The sequence below is a fragment of the Lissotriton vulgaris genome, chromosome 5 (assembly GCF_964263255.1).
Source record: "Lissotriton vulgaris chromosome 5, aLisVul1.2, whole genome shotgun sequence".
Lineage (NCBI taxonomy): Eukaryota > Metazoa > Chordata > Amphibia > Caudata > Salamandridae > Lissotriton > Lissotriton vulgaris.
In genome coordinates, this window is record NC_141693.1 from 1679670040 (window position 1) to 1679695465 (window position 25426).

At 47.9% G+C, this 25426-nt stretch overlaps 1 protein-coding gene across 1 annotated transcript in view; it reads right to left on the reverse strand.

The window, feature by feature from the left end:
• Window positions 1–25426, reverse strand: part of DCAF7 (DDB1 and CUL4 associated factor 7) — a 144678-nt gene that overhangs the window by 64698 nt on the left and 54554 nt on the right. The window contains exons 3-5 of the mRNA XM_086923819.1: window positions 17409–17520; window positions 17213–17331; window positions 6638–6847 (exon numbers count right to left, since the gene is read on the reverse strand). Coding sequence (XP_086779945.1) covers window positions 6638–6847; window positions 17213–17331; window positions 17409–17520 — 441 coding nt within the window. The remainder of the gene's footprint in view (window positions 1–6637; window positions 6848–17212; window positions 17332–17408; window positions 17521–25426) is intronic.

The window sequence follows — 25426 nt, forward strand, 5'->3', positions numbered from 1 at the left end:
GCTCCTTACTCCTCTAGGGTCCTTGTTGTAGTTTAGTCTATGGGGCGACAGGCACACTGCTGGTTGGGGGGGCTTTTTAGTCTGCTGCAGGGGTGCAGGGTGGGGGGTGGTGTTGGGGATAGTTTTGTGTGTTTTCTTTGTTTCTGTCTTCTTCCCTTCAGGCAATGGGTAATATCTGTTTTGTTTCACTTGTCGAGGAGGCCTCTGGGGGCTGGTGAGGGCTTGGGACACGACGATGGGGGGTAGGAAACTACAAGTTCTTTGTTGGAATGTCAATGGCTTGGGTGATCGTATTAAGAGAGGGGTGGTACTGCAACTGCTTAAACGACATATGCCCGATATTGTTCTCTTGCAGGAGACGCACTTGGTGGGGAATACTTGTAGAGCACTCAACAGGAAGTGGTTCAAAATGGTGGCTCATTCTGGGTTTTCTTCGGGGTCTCGGGGGGTGGGTGTTATGGTGCGCACGTCCCTCTCCTTTGAGATTGACTCCACTGTTGATGAGAGGGGGCGGTACGCAGCCGTTGCGGGGCGCTGGGAAGGGCGTGTCTTGACATTGGTTTCGGTTTATGTTCCTCCGGGCTTGCAAAATAACACCTTCCAGGACCTTGGTAGCGCCATTTTGAATTTGCCAGCGGGGTTGCTCATTGTGGGGGTGACTTTAATTCTGTTAGCTCCGGATCTTTGGACCGACATCCGCCTAGAGACCTCCGTGCTTCGCAGCTGTGGTTGCCCACTTTCCTTGACACTATGGGGTTGGTCGACTGCTGGAGACTTCTACATCCCTCCCAGAGTCAATACTCATTTCATTCTGGCACTCACGGTAGTCTTTCCAGGATCGATTACGTCCTTGCCTTGGCAGCTCATGCACCGGCGGTCTTTGAGGCCCGTTTCTTAGCAAGGGGTATCTCGGATCATTCCCCGCTGTGGGTCTCATTCGTCTTTAACATTGTTGTAACGGACCGACCGGTGGTGGTCAATCCGTGGTATTTCCGCAACCCCAAGACTCGTGATCTCCTGGCCGAGGATATCGAACTCTACTTCACCGAGAACGCGGGGTCGGTTGCATCGGCTGCCACTTTGTGGGAGGCTTTCAAGACGGTCTTGCGGGGTGAAGCATTTTCCCTTATAGCTGAAGCCCGTAGGAATAGAGACACCGACTTGGTACGTATCGAGGAGGAGATCATGGAGCTCGACTCACGATTGGATGCGGGCCCTGAGCCCGACCTGCTACATAATCTCTCCCTTAAACAATCTGAGTATCGAGACCTTGCCACCGACGCTGCTCTCGTCCTGGGCAGGGAACAGCAGGGTCGGATCTACGACGGTGACAAGGCGGGCAAGTTGCTGGCTTGGCTTGATAAGAAAGAGAGGGCCAGCTGCGCGTCCCGGAGATACTGGGAGAGGACTGAGTGTTGGTCACCGACCCGAGCGCCATCGCGGAGTCCTTCTCGGACTACTTTCAGGGTGTTTATTCCTCTGTCTCGGACCGGTCAGAGGCCGACTCGGGCGCTTTCCTGTCGGACATCGATATCCCGTGCCTTTCGGAAGCGGATCGAGACGACCTGGATAGGGACATATCGGTGGACGAGGTTGCACTCGCAATTCGTTCCTTGAGATCTGGCAAGGCGCCTGGCCCTAACGGTATTGCGGTAGAGCTATACAAGATCAAACCGGATGTGGTTTCCCCGCATTTGCGGAATATGTTTCTGGAGGCGCAGGAGGCTGCCATACTTCCCCCTGACCAGAGGTTGGCCACCATCGTGGTTATCCATAAGGAAGGGAAGCCAAGAGACTTGTGCCGATCGTATCGCCCCATCTGTCTTTTGAACGCGGAGCCTAAGATTTTAGCCAAAATGCTCGCCAACCGTCTGATTGGCGTCATCGGTGATTTAGTGCACCTGGACCAGTTGGGCTTTATTCCACACCGCAACACTGCTCTTAACCTGCGCCGACTTCACGGTGCCCTGGCCAGGGCCCATACGCTTGAGGAGCCGGCTGTACTGGCGTCGTTGGATGCCAAAATGGCTTTCGACTCCCTCGAGTGGAGCTATCTGTGGGCAGTGTTGGCGAAGCTCGGTTTTGGCCCGGAATTTGTGGGGTGGGTCAAACGTCTATATGCTGGACCGCTGGCAAACGTGACTGTCAACGGTCGAGTTTCCGCACCCTTTGTTCTTCAGAGGGGCACCAGGCAGGGCTGTCCTTTGTCGCCCCTCCTGTTTGCACTCGCACTTGAACCGCTGGCGGCCTGGCTACGCAGCCACCCCGACCTACATGGTATCAGATGGGCCCCTGACTTCGAGGACCGAGTGTCACTGTACGCAGATGATATTCTGCTGTACCTCACTTCCCCCTGCAAATCCCTTATTGTGGCCTGTGACGTATTGCGACTTTTCGGTCAGTATTCTGGCCTAGTTATTAACTGGTCCAAGTCATATTTGTACGTCCTGAAAGGGGGAACACCTCGCCTTCCGAGGGGTTGTGGCATACAGGTGGCAAGCCAGGGCTTCAAATATTTGGGGGATCTACATCTCCACTAATTCCAAGGCGCGCTATGAGCACAATTTGCTTCCCCCTCTTCTCCGCCTTCGGCGTGATGTGGAGGGGTGGCGTAAACTCCCGCTCTCCCTGCTTGGGCGCGCGGCGTTGTTTAAAATGATGTCCTTGCCCAGGTTCCTTTACGCCCTATAAAATACCCAAGACCCGGTCCCAGCTCGATACTTCGGTGAGATCGAGAACTTACAACGCGCCCTACTATGGGATGGCCGCCCTCGCATCGTTATCACGAAGCTCACGCTATCGTGGTACGATGGGGGGATAGCATTGCCTGATATGAGGAGGTACTACTGGGCCTCCCAGTTAGCAGCTATTAATCATGGTTTATACGGTCCAGCGGACAACCCGGGCTATGCCATGTATCGATGGCTGCTGAGCGGAGGGAAGTATCACAGGGCACTTTACTCGAGGTCTCTCGACAGGCGGATGTCTGGTCCAACGAAAACCGCGGTCCACATTTGGAGGGCGATTACTAAGGCGCAGGGATGGAAGGATAGACTGACAAAGGCGACCCCACTATACGATACGGACATCCTGGGTAAATTATGGCATACCAAGGGCTTTGACAAGTGGGATCTAATTGGCATCTCCAGAGTGGAGGACGTGTTGCTGCGTGGCGAGGTTAAAACTTTCGCCCAGTTACAAGCAGAGTTTCAGCTGGGTGACACGGAAGGCTTCTGGTATGCTCAGCTGAGACATGCATTGCTGTCCGCCAAGCCGGAGGGGGAGGTGATTCCCGATAGCTCTCCTTTGGAAGATAGGGTGCTGGATGGCCATATGCCAGACAGTGCCATTTCATTGACATACAAGAAACTATTCAACGTCCGTACATACCTCCTCCTGGGTGTGAGGGACCAGTGGGTGCGAGATGGGATAGAGATTGACGACGAAGATTGGCAGAGTGCGGTGTCCTCCCCATAGGAGGTAGCTATCTCCTCCCGTCTTCGGCTGGTGCAGCTCAAAATCCTGCACAGAGTATATGTCACTGGTCCCAGACTTGTGCATATGGGCTACTCTGTCGATGGCCTTTGTAGGCGCGGATGTGGCGCTCTCGCCACTTTCTTGCACATTTTATGGGAATGTCCTGCAATAGCTTCCTACTGGCGACGTGTGCACTCGATCATGAGCGAGGTGACTGGGGTGGATGTGCATGCGGAAGCAAGGAGATGCCTTTTGAACATTTGGGGTCCGACAGATCATACCGTGGCCCAGACTCGATGGGTGACCCTTGGCAATATGGTTGCGAAACGGGACATCGCACAGATGTGGGGAGCCACAATGGCTCTGAAGGTTGTACAGTGGAAGGCCAATATGGATTGGTGTATGTTCCGGGAAAAGACTGTATATGTTGCCAGGGGTAAACCTAAGAAATGGCAGAAAATGTGGGGGGCTTGGAACGAATACAGAGGGGACATCTGCGTACCCCCAGAATCCGCTCCACAGGAGGAACTCTTATCACTGTAGCCTGTGACTCCAACTGTATATTATTCATGCTGTCATCCTGTGTTCCCCACCCTCTGCATTCCTAGTATTCTATTCTACTGACATATCTGTGTTCGCTGTGCCGTCCCGGCCCCCTCACTACGCCTCACTGTACTCTACATTCCATTGCCTCCTTCTTTGCGCCAGTTTCGAAGCTTCCTTTCTCTTTTCTCTTTCTTCCCCTTTTCTGCACTAGTTATAAAATTTGAAAATCAACCTTCATTCGTTCTGGTGTAGTGATTCATGCAATCCTGTTCCTTTGCTCCATTCTGCTGCCTCGCCTCCGGGATGTAAGGCTGAATAGCTGTGTGCATTGTTTTTTAAATAAAGGTTTTCAAAAATTAAAAAAAAAAAAAAAAAAGATAAGCGAGTCAGGGCAAAGAACCTGGCAGGTGATTTGCCTGCATGTTTTTACCTTACCTGGAGGATTGGTGAAGACCAGTGGACTTCTCCCTGGTCAATGCAAATAGCCGCATGGGGGTAGATTCAATTGTGCACCACTATTTCCTTAGTTTTATTCAGTGGTAGAGCTATAAAGTGGAAATCTGACATTCTGATGTTAATACTGGATTCCACAGGACATCGATCAAAGAAGATTGATTGCCGATTGAGCTCTTGCAGGAGCTTTCTGCGCTCACCAGTAAATTAGACAGATTAGGAGTGTATTTAACATTGGGGTTAGCTTTTAAATTCTTGCCAGAAATCCATTGGAGTCAAGGTGTCAAAGAAGGGTACTTTTAGGTATCGCCTGAGCCAATGTGCTTGCGCATTGCTCCGGCAAGATTATAGTAAGGGGAAAAGAACAGTCTACCAAAACGGCGGATTAGACACAGTTCATGTGATCTATGCGCGTGCACAAACCAGCCACGTCTCACACCACCCTTTGTCTGTGCCTCGCATCAGACTTCAAAGGCTGCAGCTCCCCCCCACCCAGTTTCCAAAGGCTGCCGCTCCGTCGCATCAGACTTCAAAGGAATGCGCTCCCGCAATGTCACAGTAATGCCAAGAGCTTGTTTTGCTTGTGTGCTTGCATCTTCCTTCCTTGGCCCTGGGTGTTCTCTATGTTCTCCAATTCAGTGCCTTCTCGACCCCGTACTTGATTGCTGTCCAAGCCCCAGCCCTCACTGCCTCTAACATTATACACTCTCCCTGTATTTTCCTGTTTCCCATTGGTTTTTCCCGGCTCCGTCATTCTGTGCTTTGAAACTGAACGCGCTTTGTAGCACTCAACCCTGCATGTTCTTAGCTTCAGTCTCTGTGCTGCTGCACCACATCACTCGGGGGCACCACCACATCACTCGGGAACACCACCACATCACTCGGGGGCACCACCACATCACTCGGGGCACCACCACATCACTCGGGAACACCACCACATCACTCGGGAACACCACCACATCACTCGGGAACACCACCACATCACTCGGGAACACCACCACATCACTCGGGAACACCACCACATCACTCGGGAACACCACCACATCACTCGGGAACACCACCACATCACTCTGGGAACACCACCACATCACTCTGGGAACACCACCACATCACTCCGGGACACCAAAACATCACTCAGGGACACCACCACATCACTCAGGGACACCACCACATCACTCAGGGACACCACCACATCACTCAGGGACACCACCACATCACTCAGGGACACCATCACCTGGGTGATGTGCGTCCACTTGGGCAGGTTGAGGATCAGTCTGGCTGCTGCATTCTGAATTGCCCGGAGTGTTAGCATGAGGTAAGTGGTGGTGCCGGGATAGTGTGTGTTGAAGTAGTAAAACTAGCTGATGAGGGCCTGCGTCACTGTTTTCCTTGTGCTGATGGAAAGCCATTTGAAGATTTCACTGAACATGTGGATCATATGGAAGTTGGCTGAAGAGACGGCCTTGACCTGATATTTCATGGAGAGTTTGCTGTCCATGATGATGCCGAGGTTGCAGGTGTAGTCTTTTGGTGTGGGGGTAGGTGCAAACTTTGCTGGCCTCCAGGAGTTGTTCAAAAGGGCGGTGGTGTCTGCAGAAGATTTCGTTTTGTCTGTTAATTCGTTAATTAAATATCTGGGTGGTCCAAACTTTAACTCTAAGTCAATGACCTGCAGCATTCAACATCGCATGCTTTTACATGGATGAATACGATTCTGCAGAAAATCCTTGCAATGATGATTTTATGAAGCTATATAAGCACCTATGTGGGAAACAGTTCAGTTTATGAGTCGTCATTCTGGATATTTCCTGCATTATGAGCCATATTTGGATGCAAATGGTAGAAAAGATCTTATTGCTCAACCCAGAAAAGCATTATATAGAAGACAAATGAAACTGCAGTTTGGTCAGTATACTATGTGAAGAGGCTTTGGAGCACAGTTTCCACACAGCTGTGTAGGCTATACAAAAATAATACTTTAGAATCTGTATGGCTAGCTATTTTTAATTATATATATTTTTTAATTTAATCTAATGATGACGTGTCCTTGGATCAACAATAAGCAAATATATCTCATGATGAATTTGCCCAAAAATGAAAAACACTGCAATCCACATTCACAATAGTTACCATTAGCCATGTTTTTCAGAAAATGTCTTACCTCCATTCCATCCATGGCCATTGTAGCAAGATAGTTTGGATCCTGTTTATTCCAACAAAGGCGCAGCAATGGGTGGTGCTGAGGATCTTCATATATAATAGTACTATGTTCTAAGTGTCGTAGGTCAAACATGCGCACAGAGCCATCTGCACCAACAGATGCAAACATGTCACGTCCACCACCAGCACGGCTGAAGGCTATGTCATATACCTGCCAACAGATAGAACAAGAATTAGGTAAGACATCAAGGGACACCCTCTCACCCCTTTACAATGACCTTTACCAAAATCGAAGTATTCTGCAACAAATGTTTATAGGAACCTTTATAAGGTGCCCAAACATGAACTCTGCTTCCCACTGACTTTTCAAGAGTGTTTAATCTGGTCTGTACAATTGCAACACCATTTTCCCTTCGATCAACTGAAGAGCAGAACATGTGCATATCACCTTTAAATTATAATTGAAAGTATGAATTGCATTCCTTATTACTTGTGATTAGGCCCATGATTTCGAACCTACAGAATGAACAAGATATTGGGTGGATACTCTATTTTACCATAGATTCCTCCCCTTCAAATACTCCCCCAAGCGCCAGACTCGGATCTAGAAACTTTTATCTAACAGTGCTCCTGCATGCCGCTAGGCAGAATAGTGTGCTAGGTGCTGGCTCCGTAGCACCCCAGATGTAGTAGAGCATAGCTTGGTACAAGTGCAGCCCTTGTATGCTGACAATTAAGCCCCCCACCCCACCCCCTTTCACAACCTCAGAAGCAGAACGTGAACAAATGTTGGTACCAGTGTATTGAATACCAACTAGGGCCTTTTTAGATGCTAAAAAGAGGCCACTCCACAGAATGGGGTGGTATGAAGGCAGTGAGAAAACTGTGCTCACTCTTCTCTCCCGAGCCGAGTAGTCGCTCCCCAGTGTCTTGACGACACCTGGTATCGTTGTGCAGCGCCTCGCTGTATTTACCTGCATTTTGCCTTGCTTGGCGCATTTGTGCTCTGCTGAGATTGATCATTGCCGCTTTTGCTCTGTTTTACATTGTCATTGCTACTGTAACTTTGTTTGTGCCTGCGCGTTATCCCCCAGCGCTCCGCTGCCATTTTGATTGTTGTTGTGGTCAGAGTAAACCCGCCCCGCCTCCCAGCTGAGCAGCCCTCGCCCCTCCCCCCTCCCCCCTTCCCCATCCATATATGACAGTTACTCCCGCGCGCAGCGACCGCGCCCAACCCGCGCCGAAGGTGCGCCAAAGGTAAGCCCGTCTACGCCCGTCCGCGCCTGGACCGCGCCCAGCACCATACCCCCTGGTCCTCGCTCTGTCCAGCCCTCCCGCATTACCTACGATGCCACCACCCTCCTAGCCCTTAACCCCGGCCGCTCCCCCAACTGCGTCCAAGCCGCTCCTGGACACACCCATGGACCTTTCTCATGCTACTCCTGCAAATTCATCGGTACCGTCACCAACTCCGCCACGATCACACCTCAGATTCCCGACACCAACCACCTACAATGCATCCTTCTCAACACCCGATCGGTCCACAGGCACGCCATTGACCTATGGAATCTACTAGACACCATCTCTCCAGACGTCGCCTTCCTAACAGAAACATGGATGAACGCTTCATACGCCCCAGACATCACCATTGCCATCCCTGAAGAATATAAGATCACACGCAAGGACCGTACCGGCCACACAGGAGGAGGAATCGCTATCGTCCATAAGAAAGCAATCCGCATCTCAACCAGCTCTGACGCCAACCTCGCCAACTCCGAACACCTTCACTTCCAGATCCACATCGACCCCAAGACCACCCTTAGAGGCACCCTCCTCTACAGACCACCAGGACCCCGCGCAAAAATCAGTGAAGACATCACGGACTTCATCACTCCACACGCGCTCCCCTCCAAAGATTACATCCTTCTGGGAGACCTCAACTTTCACCTTGAAAAGAACAACGACCGCAACACCACCACCCTCTTGGACAACCTCGCCAACCTCGGACTTAAACAACTGGTCACTTCCCCCACTCACATCGCAGGTCACACACTCGACCCTATCTTCACCTCCAGCAATCACGTCTCCTTCAGCCACACTACGGATCTCCTCTGGACTGACCACAGCTGCGTTCACTTCACCTACAACAAGCCGAAACCCATCAACCACCCCCAACCAACTCTGCAAAGAAACTGGAACAAAATCACCACCGACCAGATCTCCTCATCGCTCCTTCTAAACACCCCAGCCCACTCCTCTAACCCAGACCAAGCCGCCACCAACTTCACCCTATGGTTATCCAACACCGCCATCCTAGCACCACTGAAAAAACGTCAACGCAAACCTGGCAGCAAGAAGGCCTCATGGTTCAACGATGATCTTAAGAAGTCCAAGAAACTGCCGCTCCCTTGAAAAGGCCTGGAAAAAAGACCCAGCCACTAGCACCAAGGACGCCTTCAAAAACGCCACCCGCACACACCACCAACTAATCCGAAAGGCCAAGAAAACAGCATTCAAGGATCGACTAGACAACAACGCCCACAACAGCAAGGAACTTTTCAACATCGTCAAGGAATTTACCAATCCCTCGGCCAACTCCAATGACATCACCCCCTCTCAAGCCCTCTGCGACTCCCTGGCTTTATTCTTCCACAACAAAATTGCAGACATCCACAACAGTTTCGACAACCAACCCGGAGACCAACCCACCCAACCATATGCTGAACATTCTCCCCCCTTGAACACTCTTAACGACTGGAACCCTATCTCCACTGAGGACACCATCCGCCTGATGAACTCCATCCACTCAGGATCCCCCACAGACCCATGTCCTCACCACATCTTCAACAAAGCAGACTCCGCCATAGCACCGCACCTCCGAGACGTCATCAACTGCTCCTTCAACTCCGCCACCTTCCCGGAAAGCTGGAAACACGCTGAACTCACCGCCCTTCTGAAAAAACCCACAGCGGACCCCACCGAACTCAAAAATTACCGCCCCATCTCGCTCCTTCCTTTCCCAGCCAAAGTCATCGAGAAAGCTGTCAACAACCAGCTCGCCGCCTTCCTCGAAGCCAACAAATCCCTCGACTCCTCACAGTCCGGCTTCCGAGCAAAACACAGCACTGAGAGCGCCCTCATCGCAGCAACAGACGACATTCGAACTCTACTGGACAATGGAGACACAGTCGCCCTCATCCTCCTCGACCTCTCTGCAGCCTTCGACACAGTCTGCCACAGCACCCTTTTACAACGCCTCAGAAACATCAGAATACAAGGAAAAGCACTTGAATGGATCACCTCGTTCCTCACCGGAAGAACCCAGAGAGTCCGCCTTCCACCATTCAAGTCCGAGGCCACTGAAGTCATCTGTGGCGTACCACAAGGATCCTCACTCAGTCCCACCCTCTTCAACGTATACATGAGCCCCCTCGCGGCCATCGCCCGCCAACACAACCTCAACATCATCTCCTACGCGGATGACACTCAACTGATCCTATCACTCACTAATGACCCTAGCACCGCCAAAACTAATCTACACGAAGGAATGAAAGAAGTAGCCAAATGGATGAAACACAGCCGTCTGAAACTGAACTCAGATAAAACAGAAGTCCTCATCTTAGGTACCTCCCCCTCCGCATGAGACGACTCTTGGTGGCCAGAAGCCCTTGGAAAAGCACCCATCCCGACAGACCACGCACGGAACCTGGGCGTCATCCTGGATTCCTCACTTTCAATGAACAGACAAGTCAACGCCGTCTCCTCATCCTGCTTCAACATTCTCCGCATGCTCAAAAAAACATTTCGCTGGATCCCAACCGAGACCAGAAAAACAGTCACCCATGCTCTGGTCACGAGCCGACTGGACTACGGAAACACCCTCTACGCAGGTACTACCGCTAAACTCCAGAAGAAACTCCAACGAATCCAAAACGCCTCAGCCAGGATCATATTAGACATCCCGCGTAACAAACACATCTCTGGTCACCTCAAAGACCTCCACTGGCTACCCGTCAAAAAGAGGATCACTTTCCGACTGCTAACCCACGCACACAAATCACTCTACGACATCGGACCAGAATGCCTCAACTCACGACTGTCCTTCTACACCCCCTCCCGCCAACTACGTTCTTCCAGCCAAGCCCTCGCCACTGTACCTCGCATCAACAAGACCACCATGGGAGGCAGATCCTTCTCATACCTGGCAGCTAGAACATGGAACTCACTCCCCACTTACCTCCGCCTTACCCAGAACCACCTAGCATTCAGAAAGCAACTTAAAACGTGGATATTTGACAAGTAATCCTCCTCCCCTCCCTAAGCGCCTTGAGACCCTCTGGGTATGTAGTGCGCTATATAAATTCTTTGACTTTACTTGACTGCATGGACCTTAAAGTCACAGTTTGTCAGATGTCAAGGACCGGGCACTGTGAGCCAACGTAGTGATAGCAACATTAGCTCTGAGTGGAAAGGGCTCTCAGATATTCCTAAGGCTGCTTCTTGGCCAGTGCACAAAAGATCATAATGCAGAAGACAATTCTGTTCTACACAGCTTTCCCGTTCTTTGCCCTGGAGAACCCCACAAAAGGCTGATCGCCCACCTGGTCTTCCTCAATACGATCAATGTAAAAGTTTGAAACCCTTTTGGGGTTTAGCTAATTGAGCCTCTACCAAGTTTGAAACCCTTTTGGGGTTTAGCTAATTGAGCCTCTACTTCACTTTCAAGTGGTGAGGGAGAGCAAAGAACACTAGCAGAGTGACAGACTGCCCAAGGGAATCGCTACTTTTGAGTCCTCCGCACCAGGTTGTTTGGAAAAAAGGTGGTATATGACTGTTACATTGATACTGCACGCAGTTCACTCAAGTGGCAAGTTGACGTAATCATGATGAGAACGAAAGTAGACTGCTCAAAGTCAGGAGATTCAGCATGCAGCTGTGCAAGGGTGTACACATGAGAAATGTCAAGACAAAGTTAAAGTCCAACCAACTGCATAAGTATCAAACCTTTAAAAATAAATCTCATCACAACAGGTGATTTAAACACAGTTGCATGGTCCAGTAAATGTAGAAAGGCCGAAAGGGAAACCAGTAACATTTAATAGTTCCCACTGCAAGAAACGAAAGATGTCGGACAGCTTTGCTTGCTAGGGATCAGTCTTACGAGCACCACACCAGGCCACAAATCTGTCCAAGCGTCTGGCATAAATTAAATTTATGGCACAGTACCTGGTGGCACGTACCACATCCACCACCTCAGGTGGTATTTCAAACACAGTCAGTTGCCCCAGCTCAATCTCCACGCACGTAGGTATAGATTGTACAGATTTGAGTGAAGGCCACTGCCCTGTTGCGTAAAATACTTGCGAAGTGGCAGCATGATTGAAGGACAGTACTCAGATGTTTCGGAGACTACACTCTCGTGGCCCAGTCCGTGCCAATAGGATGGCATGGGGCCGTTATTTCTCATCTGTTTCAGCACTCTAGGCCGGGGCGGGAAGGACAACGTGTCCTGTGTTTAATTACCGACAGAAAGTATTATTTTTTTTTTTTTTTAAGAGTGGCCAAAAGATCTAACCAGTGTCCTCACTACTGTCGGAAGATGCCCCACGCCACTAAAGGATGTAAACACCACTCGTGATCTGCCATATGTTGCATGCTTAGCTCGTCGGCTCAGGCATTCAGGGACTTTGCCAGGTGGTTCGTAATCAGGAAAATACCCGGCGCCCCAAACAACCCTAGAGGAGTAAAACCTCTTGGCACGAGCCAAGGTCTCCATAGGCCCTGCATGATGCAATGACATATGGGGGTGGTTGTTTTCCTGCTAAACATTCACCAGCCTCCCTTTGATTGAAGGCAAGAAGGCATTTACAGCCAAATGAATGGCCTGCAACTTCAACATATTGGTTCTCGATACAAGCAAAGCTTCACATAAAAAGTCCTTTGATCTCCACCTTGGATAGCCTCCACAGACCAGTAAGGACGTGCCCATCACCACACCAAGCTCTGAGTGGGGAAGGGCAGGTAGCAGATGCTGAACCAACTCCCTCCGAGCAGCCACCACTGTAGATGGTGAGTAGGCTCCTCCATGATCTGGATGGCATCTGTCAGATCTCCTTGATGCTGGGCCCACTGGAACTTTGTCCATTGCACAGCCTGCATGTGCCACCTGGTGTCGCCGACTAGCAGCCTGCAGGAGGCTAATTGGTTACGACCCCTCAGAGCTGCTCTCACTGTGATCCAAGAGAAAGGGTAAAACATCTGGACCACAGACCAAATGTCATGTATTTACTGCACCGGTTCGAAGGCCCTGAACTACACAGTGTGCAGGATAGTTTTAATGAACGGAGCCTCCTCAAAAGGGTCAGATGAGACTATGGATGCAACTATTGCTCATTAATAGTGAGCCCCAATGACTTTAGAAGGATTGCCATCTTCTGGAGGTGGTTTACAACCGACTGTGGTTTTGTATGCATGTTGATGACTGATACTGGTATCTCCAACCTCCAAAGTTGGGCGGCCACCACTGCTATCTTTCTTAAAAAACAGAGTCTACGAATAGTGGGGTCGAAGGGGAGCACAGCAAACTGAAAACACTGCTATCTTAAACTACAGATAATGTCTTTGGGACTGCACGACCGGTATGGATAAGTTACTTACCTGTAATCTTAGTTCTCTTCCAGGGGTATCCTCATCAAAGTCATAAGCACTGAATATTTCCGCCCATGTGCAGGGACCCCGGAAATAATAAAAATTATATATGAAAAACATACACACACCCACATATATCTCATTTTTTCTCACACCAATGCGGTCCCCATCTAGGAGGCTAAACAATGCAATAACCAATACAAAACTGTTTTTGCAAACACATAATGTATGTATAAAAACACAGGAGAGCAGGTACCTCTTGAAAAACTGCAACAAAAGCAAACATTGTTAGCCTACAGGCTGCATTGTAAACCAATAGCATAGAAAATGAAAGCATTTTCACACAAAACTGGCACCGTGCCTTTAAGGCAGCCATGACCCCTAGCTTCCCATCATGCCTCAGGGGTGACAGTTAGGTCTGTTGTTCTTTGTGTAACCCTGAAGATCAGGGCACAAATAGATCGTTTTACAATGAAGAAATCTCATTTGCCTGGGGAGGCGGTGGGTTGCTTATGACTTTGACGAGGATACCCCTGGAAGAGAACTAGGATTACAGGTAAGTAACTTATCCTTCTCTTCCAGGGAATCCTCATCAATAGTCATAAACACTGAATAGAAGAGCAAGCCTATCTTCCGCCTGCAGGCAAATGAGAGTGAATGACCAAATATACAAACAGCAGCAATCAGCTGTTGAACAGATTCCTCAAGGAGGCCTGGCCTACTTGGGTGTCTGAATCTAGACAGTAGTGCCTTGTAAATGTATGGACGGACCACCAAGACGCCACCTTTCAGATCTCAGAGATAGGCATGTTATGAAGGAAAGCAGTCGTAGGTGCCTTTCCGCTCGTGGAATGCGCCTTGGGAGTAGGCCCAAGGGGCTTTTGTGCTAGTTGATAAGCAAACTTGATGCATGAAACTATCCACCTGGAGATGGATCGCTTTGGATAACCTGTTCTGATCGACCCATAGTTAACGAATAGTAGATCAGACTTTCTAATCGACTTGGACCTATTCAGATAGAACTTTAAAACTCTTTTTAGGTCCAGTAAGTGCAAAGCCTTCTGTCCATAGAAAGCTGCTACTCCTTTTGTAGAGTGTACCCATCCTCTGGTCAACAGAAGGCTTTTTTCTTTCTGATGATAAAGATTCCTGCTTCCGTCATCCATCTTCCAATGCCTTGATTTGATAAAGGCCTATCTTTGTTTGGATGGCAAAAGAAAATTGACTGAACAATGCTTCTTAAGTGTTCCATCTTAGCAAGGTAGACTTTCAAACACCTCAAGAAAGACTGTAGTATCACAGGCTCATTAGGGTGAAAAATGCATTGGTGCCTCCAGCAAAAAAGGATGATTTTATGGAGAAAACAAACCTTTGGTAACAGATATTGTTCTTTGATTGTTAAAACCTGCAACTATACATTCCTCCTTTCAGATCGAAGGGTCATAGTATCAGTATTGTCTGAACCAATCCAAGGCTATGAGAAAGACTGTGAATGATTTGACTTCGACAACTATCCGTGGAACAACAGGAAATGGCTGAAAAGCGTAAGCGGATATCCCAGTGTCTGCTGGCGAATTTAAGTGAGGAGTTGTGACTTCAAGATTCAGCCGTGTGTGGGCCCATGTCCTCAGGTCTGCTCTACTTTCCCACACAAGCCCCAAATAGCCCAAAATAGCAAAGCCTGAATGGGGAAAAATGTGACAGGAATGAAAATAGAATGCCACTCTATAGAAGCCAACTGTCATTGGAACTGAACTTATTACATTTGCCTGCTTGATTTCATGTTTTCTGGAAGTAATATGATTACCTGCCTGCCTTTCTTCTAATGTACTTTTACAGCTATTGGTGAATTGAAATAGGTATCCACTTAATTCTCTTCGAATGTAAACTCAGCTAGATTCAATTATACTGTGAAATACCTACTCGATTTTAGGTACTGTGTAGAAATTATCTGATTCCTAACCTCAGCTGGAGACTGGTTCCAGACATTATGCATGCATGGTCATGTTTTCATTGATGCAGGTAATCGAATGCAGAAATGCTGAGTATAAGTTATGAACTGCAAGAATTTTGGAAACGAATCTACAGAAAACGATCAAGCATTTCTAATATTTTGGTGTGGTGTCATTTTTGGTGGGGGTGCATTGGGAAGGTTGTGGTGTGTGTGACGCAGGTACAACACATGGGCCCTGAAGTTAAGCCTTACCACCCTGTGCCAGGCTACCCCAAGTGGGCCGGGTATCCCGGGTACAACAGGGTCCAAAAAGGTAGACAGAAAATTATGCTCCTGTGGGGTGGATAAGAACCTCACACTGATGACTTTTAGGAAATCAGTAGCCTTTGGCATGGTCCCCCTTGAGGCCTCTCTAACTTGATGACCTGTGTATCTATGCTTGTACAAGTACTTTGGGCAAACAGCATCGTTCTTATATTGCACTTCCTGAAATTGTGACTGTTCAATTTAGTTGAATTGCTAGCAATTCATAAAGGAATTTTAAACACCACATGACAGAATAGCCATTGTACTAGAATTCCAACATAAGGCACCTGAATGTGTAATTTTGGCATGTATTGTTACTTCCAAACAAGTTTAAAGAAGGGAAGCGCTGATGTTTGAAAGCGTTAGCAGTCTCATTTAAAACCCAATAGTGATTTTCTTCAACTAGTTTACTCAATGAATTTATTTTGACATTGTACACATGTGCCAAGTGTTATGCTATAATTATCAGATTTCTGGCTAGTAATCAGTGGTAGGTGGTTTTGGCATGAAAAGAGTCTTTCTACCTTGTCCACCTCCCCATTTCCAGATGTCATGGTGCTTTCAGCTTGTATCAGAATCCAATTGTTTGAGTAGTGTCAAAAGAGTTTAGACAAATTGTACTTTTCTGAAAACCAGTGTAATAATTTGGTACCTTTTGGCAATGTATGATTTAAATATGATATGGGTACACGTGTGCCTCAAACTCAAGACTTTTCTGTCATCACAGTTTGCGATGAAGGTTTTGATGCAACGATTTCTACAAGCAGTATCTTTGGAGAGTTCAAATAGGTGATCGCTAGCTGGATTATCCCAGCGTCCTCACATTTAAGTTCCTTCATCCTGTTCCTGAGATTTCAGGTAGAGTACCACCTTTGTTAGTTCGAACGCCATAAAGCTCAGCAAAAAGTAAATGTGACATGTAAGTTGGATATAGAAAAGATTAAAAGGTGGTGTTGACAAATAATTTTTGGATGAAGATCCTATCAATGAGTTGACAACTGAGGAAGGTGCCCTAGCCAACTGAGCAGAGGAGGTAGTAAACTATGACAATCAAAGCAGCTGAAAATTATTTCGGCTTTGTCAACAAAGTGATCGCTTATTATAGTTAAGGTATTAAACTACGTTTGCTGCTAAGAGGGAGAAACAAAATGTAGTTGGGGAGAGTAAAAGCTCGACGTACAGTAGCCCAGTGTGCTCTGGATCTACCACTGGATCTACCACCATTTTATCTGTCAATGTTCCCAAAATCAACCACTTATTTTTCTTCCTGCTTTTTGATTGACGATATGGAGGTATATGGGATACCAGGCTCCTCACCAGAGGAGTGGGGAAAGGCTACCATATTATTGCTCTATCTATAAGAGTCTTAGCTTAGAAGATAATTCCACTTGACATCCTTGAATCAAATATTGTGGCAAAGTGTCAAGCACATAACTGGTTTACCAACTATTGCTCCGCCAAGAGCCCCAATTTGTGAAATTTTAGTCTCCCACACTTCAGTCTTTACCAGATACCTGCAATGTACTTACAGGCAATAGAGCCTCTAGCCATCTCTTTTCGATCTTTAAATTGAACCACTATGCTGCTACTTAAAGTAATGCCACTTTCAGGACACTGAACATTTAACATATAGAGAATAGAAATATAAAAGAGAACAGTTAACTTCACCTCTTTATCATGGGCGATAAGCTGGGTCTTCACGTGACCGGATACCAGGTTTACTCTCCCCAAGACCTGCCCAGTCTCAAGCCCCCAGATAGTACAGGTTGTGTCTATACTAGATGTGCCTATAATAAAAGGAAACATGGGTTAAAAGCAGCAACATAGTACACGAAAACAATAAGTGTTTTAGCTGAACATTTACCAAGGAGATTTGGATCCACTTCGTTCCAGTCAAAGGATGTCAAAGGGGCACAAAAGTCTGAGTTTTTATTGTTGTTAAGGAGGCACTCCAGTCGAGTCTCAGTTTCGCCAACCTTCAAAATAAAATTTTAGAGCACAATATAAACAAAAACAGTTCAACATAAAACTACACAATGTGTGTGCAAATATTCATACCAACAAGAGTGTCTGGTGAATCATGGTCCTCCTCAAAAGGAAAACAATTTTGCCACAAATTACAAAATAAAATTTAAGATCTGCACATCAAGCAGATATTCACTATTTTCTAAACAGAAGTTATTGTTGGAAAGAATATACCTAGCAAAATAAGTAGGTGTGTTTAAATTACAATCAATAGAAATAAACCCCTACAGCAATATTATTACAACTACTAGCAATGGCAACAAGTCTGGCTTATAACTAAAAGTGCCTCTCCAGTCAATGTTTAGTTTAGACACATAAGCATACTTCGTTTCTCATACTTGCACTCAGACATCCATTCATCCACCTACTGAAGAAAATATGCAACCACCAAAATTTGGCAGACATACGCTTGCAATACAAAACTTATACATATCAGTGGGCAACCCCCTTGCAACGATATTGCACATAGTGCATTTCCAACTTTCAACATACCTGCCACGTTAAGAAGCAACATGCCGGTCATCATGGTGAGAAAAAACAAATGGTACACTATGCACAATCATGTAGGTCAAACAAAAAGGTATGCAGTTCCTAAGGGAAGGGAAGGACGGATCTAAGGGAGGCGGGAGAGCAGGTAAGCGAAGGGACAGGAAGGGGGGGGGGGGGCTGCTCAAATAAGGAGCAAGGGCCCACATACACTCAGAGGTGTCATGCTTCATTATGCTTTATCATAGGTCAGCTCCTCGTTTTCAGGAAAATTCTTCTCTATGCATTCTTCCAGGACAAGGCCCCACCTGAAGAAACAGACTCAGGACTGCACCGTGCCTCGACCTTCACCCCACCACATGGATTTTACCGCCAGAACTTCTCACCCTTGAGAAAGCAGTCCTTAAAGAAGTGGCACGTTGCGCACCTAGTTAAACTTTTTTTTTTTAACATGTCAAAAGTCGAGACAGGCGATGCACTCCATTGGCAAAGATGAATCAGTGACTATAAAACCAGCAGACATAGGGGGGAGACAGTCATCCTCAATACCACGGATTACAACCAGGAATGTGAGCGACAGTTATCAAATCGGGCACACTACATGCCTATCAGAGAAGACCCCTCTGGCAGCCTGACCAAACATCACGTCCATCGTTTTTTCGGCAGAGACCCAGGGGTGGATCGGCAAAAAAGAAGCAACTTTTCTGATCAACAAGATTCCAAAGACACCCTATTTCTACACACTCCAGAAGATCCATAAGGCCACTAGACCACCACCAGGGAGACCTATAATGTCAGGGATTGGCTCCATTTTAGAACCCCAGTCACAGTTTTGTGATTCCTTCCTCCAACCTCTCGTTACCAAGACACCCTCCTTCCTGAAGGACACAACGGCAGCACTGAACCCCCTTGAAAATCTTGGAGAAGACACACACGTGGACATCCTCATTACCCTCGACAGAGGCATTGTACACCAACATACCCCAGGATGACACCTTGAAGGTAATTGAGAACTGTCTCAGGGCAGAGAGCTGGTCCTCGGCCACCCCCATTAGTTTCATCATGGAATGTGCGACCTTGGTCCTCAAGGAAAACTTTTTTCAATTTAAGGACACCCTCTACCACCAGACTCAGGGAACATCGATGGGCAGCACCTTTGCTCCCAGTCTGGCGAACAAGTTACTTACCTTCGGTAACGCTTTTTCTGGTAGATACAGTATCTGCCTGTGGATTCCTCACCTTGTGAATATCACCTGGCGTCAGCAGCATTCGGAAATTCTTTTTGTAGCTTCGCGCCGACGTGGCGCTTGGTGTGGAGAGAAATCGGTTGACCCATTGAGGGAAATCTGTTGACCCATTGAAGGCTCGTTTATCTGATATACTACAATTTGCTCTTTCTTTGGCGCAGCAAGGGTTTGCTGTTGCCACTGTCAAGGGTTTTCTTTCGGCTTTGTCGGCTTCTGTTTACCGGATCAGCCGTCATTTTTCAAATCTCCTGTGGTTTTAAAATTTTTGAAGGGGCTTACAAATAAATTTCCTCCTACTCCCTTTATTGTGCCTCAATGGGACTTAAATCTGGTGCTTACTTTCCTGATGGGTTCTCTTTTCGAACCTTTGCACAAATGTCCCTTGAGACTTTTGTCTTTTAAGACGGTTTTCCTGTTTGCTATTACCTCAGCAAGGAGGGTAAGTGAGCTTCAAGCTCTTAGTTCGAAGCCCCCATTCTTGACCATTCATGCTGAACGAATGGTTCTTAGGACCAGGGCTGCTTTTCTGCCTAAGGTGGTGACTCCCTTCCATCTAGGACAGTCTATTAACCTTCTATCCTCCTCCTCACCCTTCCAAGGAGGAGTAGAGACTTCATCGCCTGGATCCTAAGAGGGCAGTGAGCTTCTACCTGGACAGAACCAGGAGAGTTCAGGGTGGATGACCAGCTCTTTGTTGGATTTGATGGCTGCAAGAAAGGAAAAGCTGTGCATAAGCGCACACTTTCAAGATGGATCATACTTTGCATCAAGATCTGCTACTCCCTGGCGGTTAAGGAACCTCCACATGGTATAAGGGCTCATTCTACTAGAGCAAAGTCTTCAACATCTGCTTTGTCTAGGGGTGTGCCTATAGAAGATATTTGTAATGCAGCAACTTGGGCCTCCCGCCATACTTTCGCGAAGCATTATTGCTTGGATTACCAGGTGAGGAGGGACGGCCACTTTGCGCGTTCTGTCCTCCAGGATTTTCTGGTATAGGAGAGTGGACACTCCCCTCCGGGAGTGGGGACTGCTGTGGGACTCTATTCACAAGGTGAGGAATCCACTGGCAGGTGTATCTATCAGAAGAACAAGTTACTTGCCTTCGGTAGCGTTTTTTCTGGTAGATACAGTATCTGCCTGTGGATTCCTCACATGCCCACCCGCCTCCCAGTTGTCCACTCTTCTATACCTTAGATAATTGCAATGTTTTAATGTATATATGTTATTCTCAAAAGTAGTGTTTTATTCTACTTGAATTACTGCATTGTCTTTACACTGTGTGTTTTATCTTGACTATTGTATACTATGTATTTATCTACTGTTGTCCGTCCGTGTGCCTCGAAGGCACGGAAAAAAGGGCGGAACTGACGTCATCACGCCGGCGTGGGCCTATTAGTGTCGGTGACGTCAGCGGAGTCACTCGTGATGTCGTGCCTCTGTGACGCTGGCGCGAAACTACAAAAAGAATTTGAATGTTGCCGATGCAAGGGGATATTCACAAGGTGAGGAATCCACTGGCAGATGTATCTATCAGAAATGTCTTTACATGGCTGACTTCGAGCAAAGGTGCATCTTCCACAATGACAACCCCTTTAAATTCAACATTATTATTTGGCGCAGGAATAGCGATGAGAACCTGATCCTGTGGCAGGGCACGTACGTGTGGAGTTTTGCCATTGGATGAATACCCACAATCGTTTCCTTAAATTCAGTAGTAACCTTGCCACATCTAAAATTGCCTTTCTGGACCTTTTGATCACCCTCAAAGGCAGCAACTAAAACCTACAAGGAACCCACTGACTGCAAGTCTCCTCAGGTAGAACAGCCACCATCCCAAACACCTGCGGGATAACCTCCCCTTTGGGCAATTTCAGTATCTTTAGTGATTACAAGGAGCAGGCATTTGCACTCGCCACAGACCTTGTGGCCAGACATTACCCCCAGACTGGTGCAGAAGGCTTCCAAATGTGCATGCAATAACAGGGAAGGCCCCCTTGAACAATGTGGATGCCTGACCTGTGATAGATCACTTGCGTCACGTCATTTAGTCCCCATTCAAATAAAATACAAAAGATCAGAAAACATTGATCAATCGTACACAAGGGGGAGTTGACACCAGCCGGATGTGGGTAGGTCCTCTAAGCATGGGTTCACACTATGCAACTCTGGGCATTAAGCTTGCTTAATCTCCCCAACGGCCCCCCGCGGCGGGATGCCTGGCTTTCACCCTGGGGATGCCCAGTATGAGTTCTCACAGGGAAAAGCCAGGACGGGTTCCCAATGCAAGCGCCGAGATGCCCTAGGGTAAGTCGAGCGCTATATAAGAACACACACATACATACATTGGAGCACCTACTTGGCCGTGAGTAAGTGCGCTAACCTCCTCCCCCTACCCCGGCCTTCTTCCAACCCCCCCCTCCACAACCCCCACCCCTGCGCTTGCCTATACGACGTGGTCAGATCCAGGAGACCCTCGTGGCCAGTGTCATACTGCAACATCCCTAGAACTACTGCATGCAACCCCACTGAGTTTAGCTACGTAATACTACTGCTACCTCATAGTACAGATACGATTGGTGGCCCCTCGACGCTGTATGAGGCTTGCTGGTCCCAGGACATCATGTTAACCACTACATACACCACCAGGCTCAGCAGACCAGGTGTGACATAGATATTATCCCCACCTTCTTTTCCATAGAACTCTGGCCACGCTAGACCGCCTTCACCGGGAGCTGTCAGCACAACTACGCGCCCCACAGAGTATCGCAGGGCAACGAGCGGTACTGTGGGCCACTGATAGCAGTATTGCCTCCATACCCTGGGGTTAGTCATCCGCGATAAATACGGACCTACATTCCCTCATGGCAATACCGCTCCCTCCTACACAAGAGCAACCTCGCATATGAGGAGCACAACACTAGTTGACGAAGGCATCAGTCTTCTGCCTCTTCACCAGCTTTCCCTGCCTCGAGCCCCGGAGCCACACTGGGCCAGCTTTGACACACATACCTAGATTCCCATCACACTATGACCCGATTCCGGCTTTATGTTCCTGCTGGTGTTAGTTACTGCTTTTCTCTTCCTCCCTCCAATTACCTTACTCCTACCCACCTACCGCCTCTTCCCTCTCATGACACACGTTGCCCTGAGTTACAAGACAGCGACTCGTGTGGCAACACACTACATGCGGGTGCCTACGCCCACTGACATAGCGCAGCCATGTTTTTGGCACTACACTGCACATTATCAACACCACAACGCCCACCATTGTACCTCTGGCATTACTGGGCCACACTACCAGAGACTCCTTCGATTTGGGATCTACCTTCCCACGGGCAACTCCCTCCCGCCAGTGTAGCGGTTGGTTTGGACGTTCAGGTAGATGCCCGCATCACTCCTTATATAGGTGAGTTTTCCCTTTTTCAGTTGGTCTGGCCATGGGGTTACTCTTGCGGCAGTAAGGATCTACTGTCCCCCAACAGGTTGCACCCGTTTTTAGGTCGAGGACCGGAAATGCTGGCTTGCCAGCTTCCGGTCAGAGAATTAATGATTTTGAGTACAGAGCTTGAACCCGCCTCTGTACTCTACCTCTACTCCATTGGCTGGCTTCCTAAAAGGAGGCCAGCCATTGGAGGAGAGAGGCGTCACTCGAAACAAGCTCCGTCTCTTTCGGATTCGGGGGCATACATTTTGCTGTTCTTTCGCCAGTGACGTCACCCGTCACTCAAAACAACAAATGCACGCCCCCGAATCTGAAATTTTTGGAAGCCTTGTGGTCGCCATTTTGTTTAAATCCCGGTTACTGCGTGGTTGCTGTTGTTGCGCTCTGCCTGTTGAGGCTGTGCCTCATGCTGAGCGTCCCGAAGAAAGTCAACGACGCCATGCACGTCAGCATGCTGGAAGGTACGGGGGCCGAAGGGACCAACGGGGCCGCAGGGAGGGCGGAGGAAGGATGTGAAATGTGTCAGCCTGTGACCTTGGCAGCGCCAATCGGCCTCGCGTGCAGACGAGCGCCCAGAGGCGGTCTGCTCGCATTAGACTCACCCCTGGAGGTGACCTCTCACCACCGGTTGTGTCACTTTTTCCATCGCCTCAACATGAGAAGCAGCCTTGCGAGAGACATCCAGCTTCGCAGAGGTGACCGCAGCACGGCCTCTCTCAGGCAGCAGGCACTGAGCCACAAGCTGGGCTGGAACGAGACGGCGCCTGCCAGGCCCCCTCAGCTTCTGGGAGCTTGAAAATTGCTGAGACCTCTAATGCACGGGGCGGAGACCCAGTAGCAGGCTCAGCCTTTCATCCTCCTGAGGTAGATAGAATTAATATCACTACTATGACGGAGTTCCTGCTGCTATCGGCAATGTTTAATGTGAGCCGCTGGGAGGCACCTTCATTCATTTTTGGGGACTGGCAGTTATTCTGAAGTTCCTGATCTGTCGATTCCCCGGGCGCGTGAATAGAAAAAGACTCAGAGCGAAACGATGGAGGAGGAAAACGACGGGAAAACCGTCACAAAAGGGTCGAAGCACTAGAGGCCTGACGGGTTGAAGACTACGCAGCTGGGCGCTGACAGTAAAGAGCGCCAGTCGGGCTTCTGGGTAGAGGGGCACCGGCACTCACTTTTTTCACAAATTAAGCAATTAAGGCTTTTCAGACACAGTGGACACCTCAGCAGGATTACTGTGGTAATTAATAGACGAACAGTCAAAACCAATAGATCTGTCCTTGGCAACAATGTTTTGTGGGTTTTTTGCAAACATATGTTATAAGAAAAACTACCTGGCAAACTTAAAAAATATATAGAAAGGAAAGGACAAGCGGCCCAGTTACACCAGCACCGCACTGGCACGATGCTGCCACTCACAGTGCAAGACAAGCAGTAGATGAACCGGGCTCAGTGCTGTGGCGAGGGGGAGCAGTGTGAATGAACGGGCCGTGGATGAAGAGGGAAGCCGAAAGGCCATTTAAGCATTTGTATATGTAGGTATTTTTTTGTTTAAAAAACCTGCGGCTGGAAAGACAGCTAAAGCGGTCTATCGGCCAGACCCAAAACAAGTTATTAATATTGAGCCACAGCAATGCTTAATTTTTAAACAACAGGAGTGCCAGGCTGTGGTTACGAGGCCACTGCAGCTTGCACCAACCATTGCCCCGCCAGTGCTGCCAAGGATAGTACCAAGACAACTGTACCAATGCAAAAAGAGAGAGGGGGGACCAGGAGCTGTTCGTGGGTCCAGTGCCCGTGCTTCTAACGTTAAACCGTTTATCAAGTTATGGCCGCTCCTGTACATCATAATATGAAATGCAGGAGTACGGATGGGGTAGGTGCTAAAGAGCGAGCACCCGAGAAAAACTCCTGGAAAGGTGCTGGCGCCGTACTGTCCTAGCCTATGGAGCAACTCTCCTGATATTTGAGGTGATGTCTCTATCTCTTATCAACCACCCCTTTTTCTCATCCTTGCTGCTGGTACAAACAACCACTTTTTCTTCCTTTTTCTGTCCTGTTTCTTTCCCTTCTTTTTTCGAATCTCGTCACATCTTTCCCCTTTTATCACACCCTTTTTCTTTTTCTTTCTATCTCTGATCTTTTTTCCTTTTCCCCTCCCCTTCTCCTCTTTGTTTTTTTCCGTTCATTTTCACCTTTCCTTCCCCTCTTTTCCTTATTTCTAACAAAATATCCAGATACTCCCTAATAATAACATATCTTCTTTTCTTCTTTTGAATTATCTGTTCCCATTCGAATAAATGTATCTCATTTTATCATGATATTGACTCCTAATCTTTAGATCACAAAATGTGTGTTTTGTCTTCCCCATGTGGAATAAATGGATGTATTAGTCTGTTTGGTTATAAACTATTCTATCTGAGGTAAAAAATTGAAAAAGAATCTGAGAGCAGTTTAAATGTATATTATATAAAATGTTTTGCAATGTTATTAAGAATCAGTTCTAAATATTGTTTTGATTTAATTTTAGATTATTTGGTGGTAATTTCCTGACGAAGGCACCCTTTCGTGCCGAAACGCGTGAGGACATCATCTCCAACCATTTATAACTGTGTACCCTGTATATTCTTTATCCAAGGTTTTGAGGATATGTACCAAAATCCTATTGGTGTTGATTTT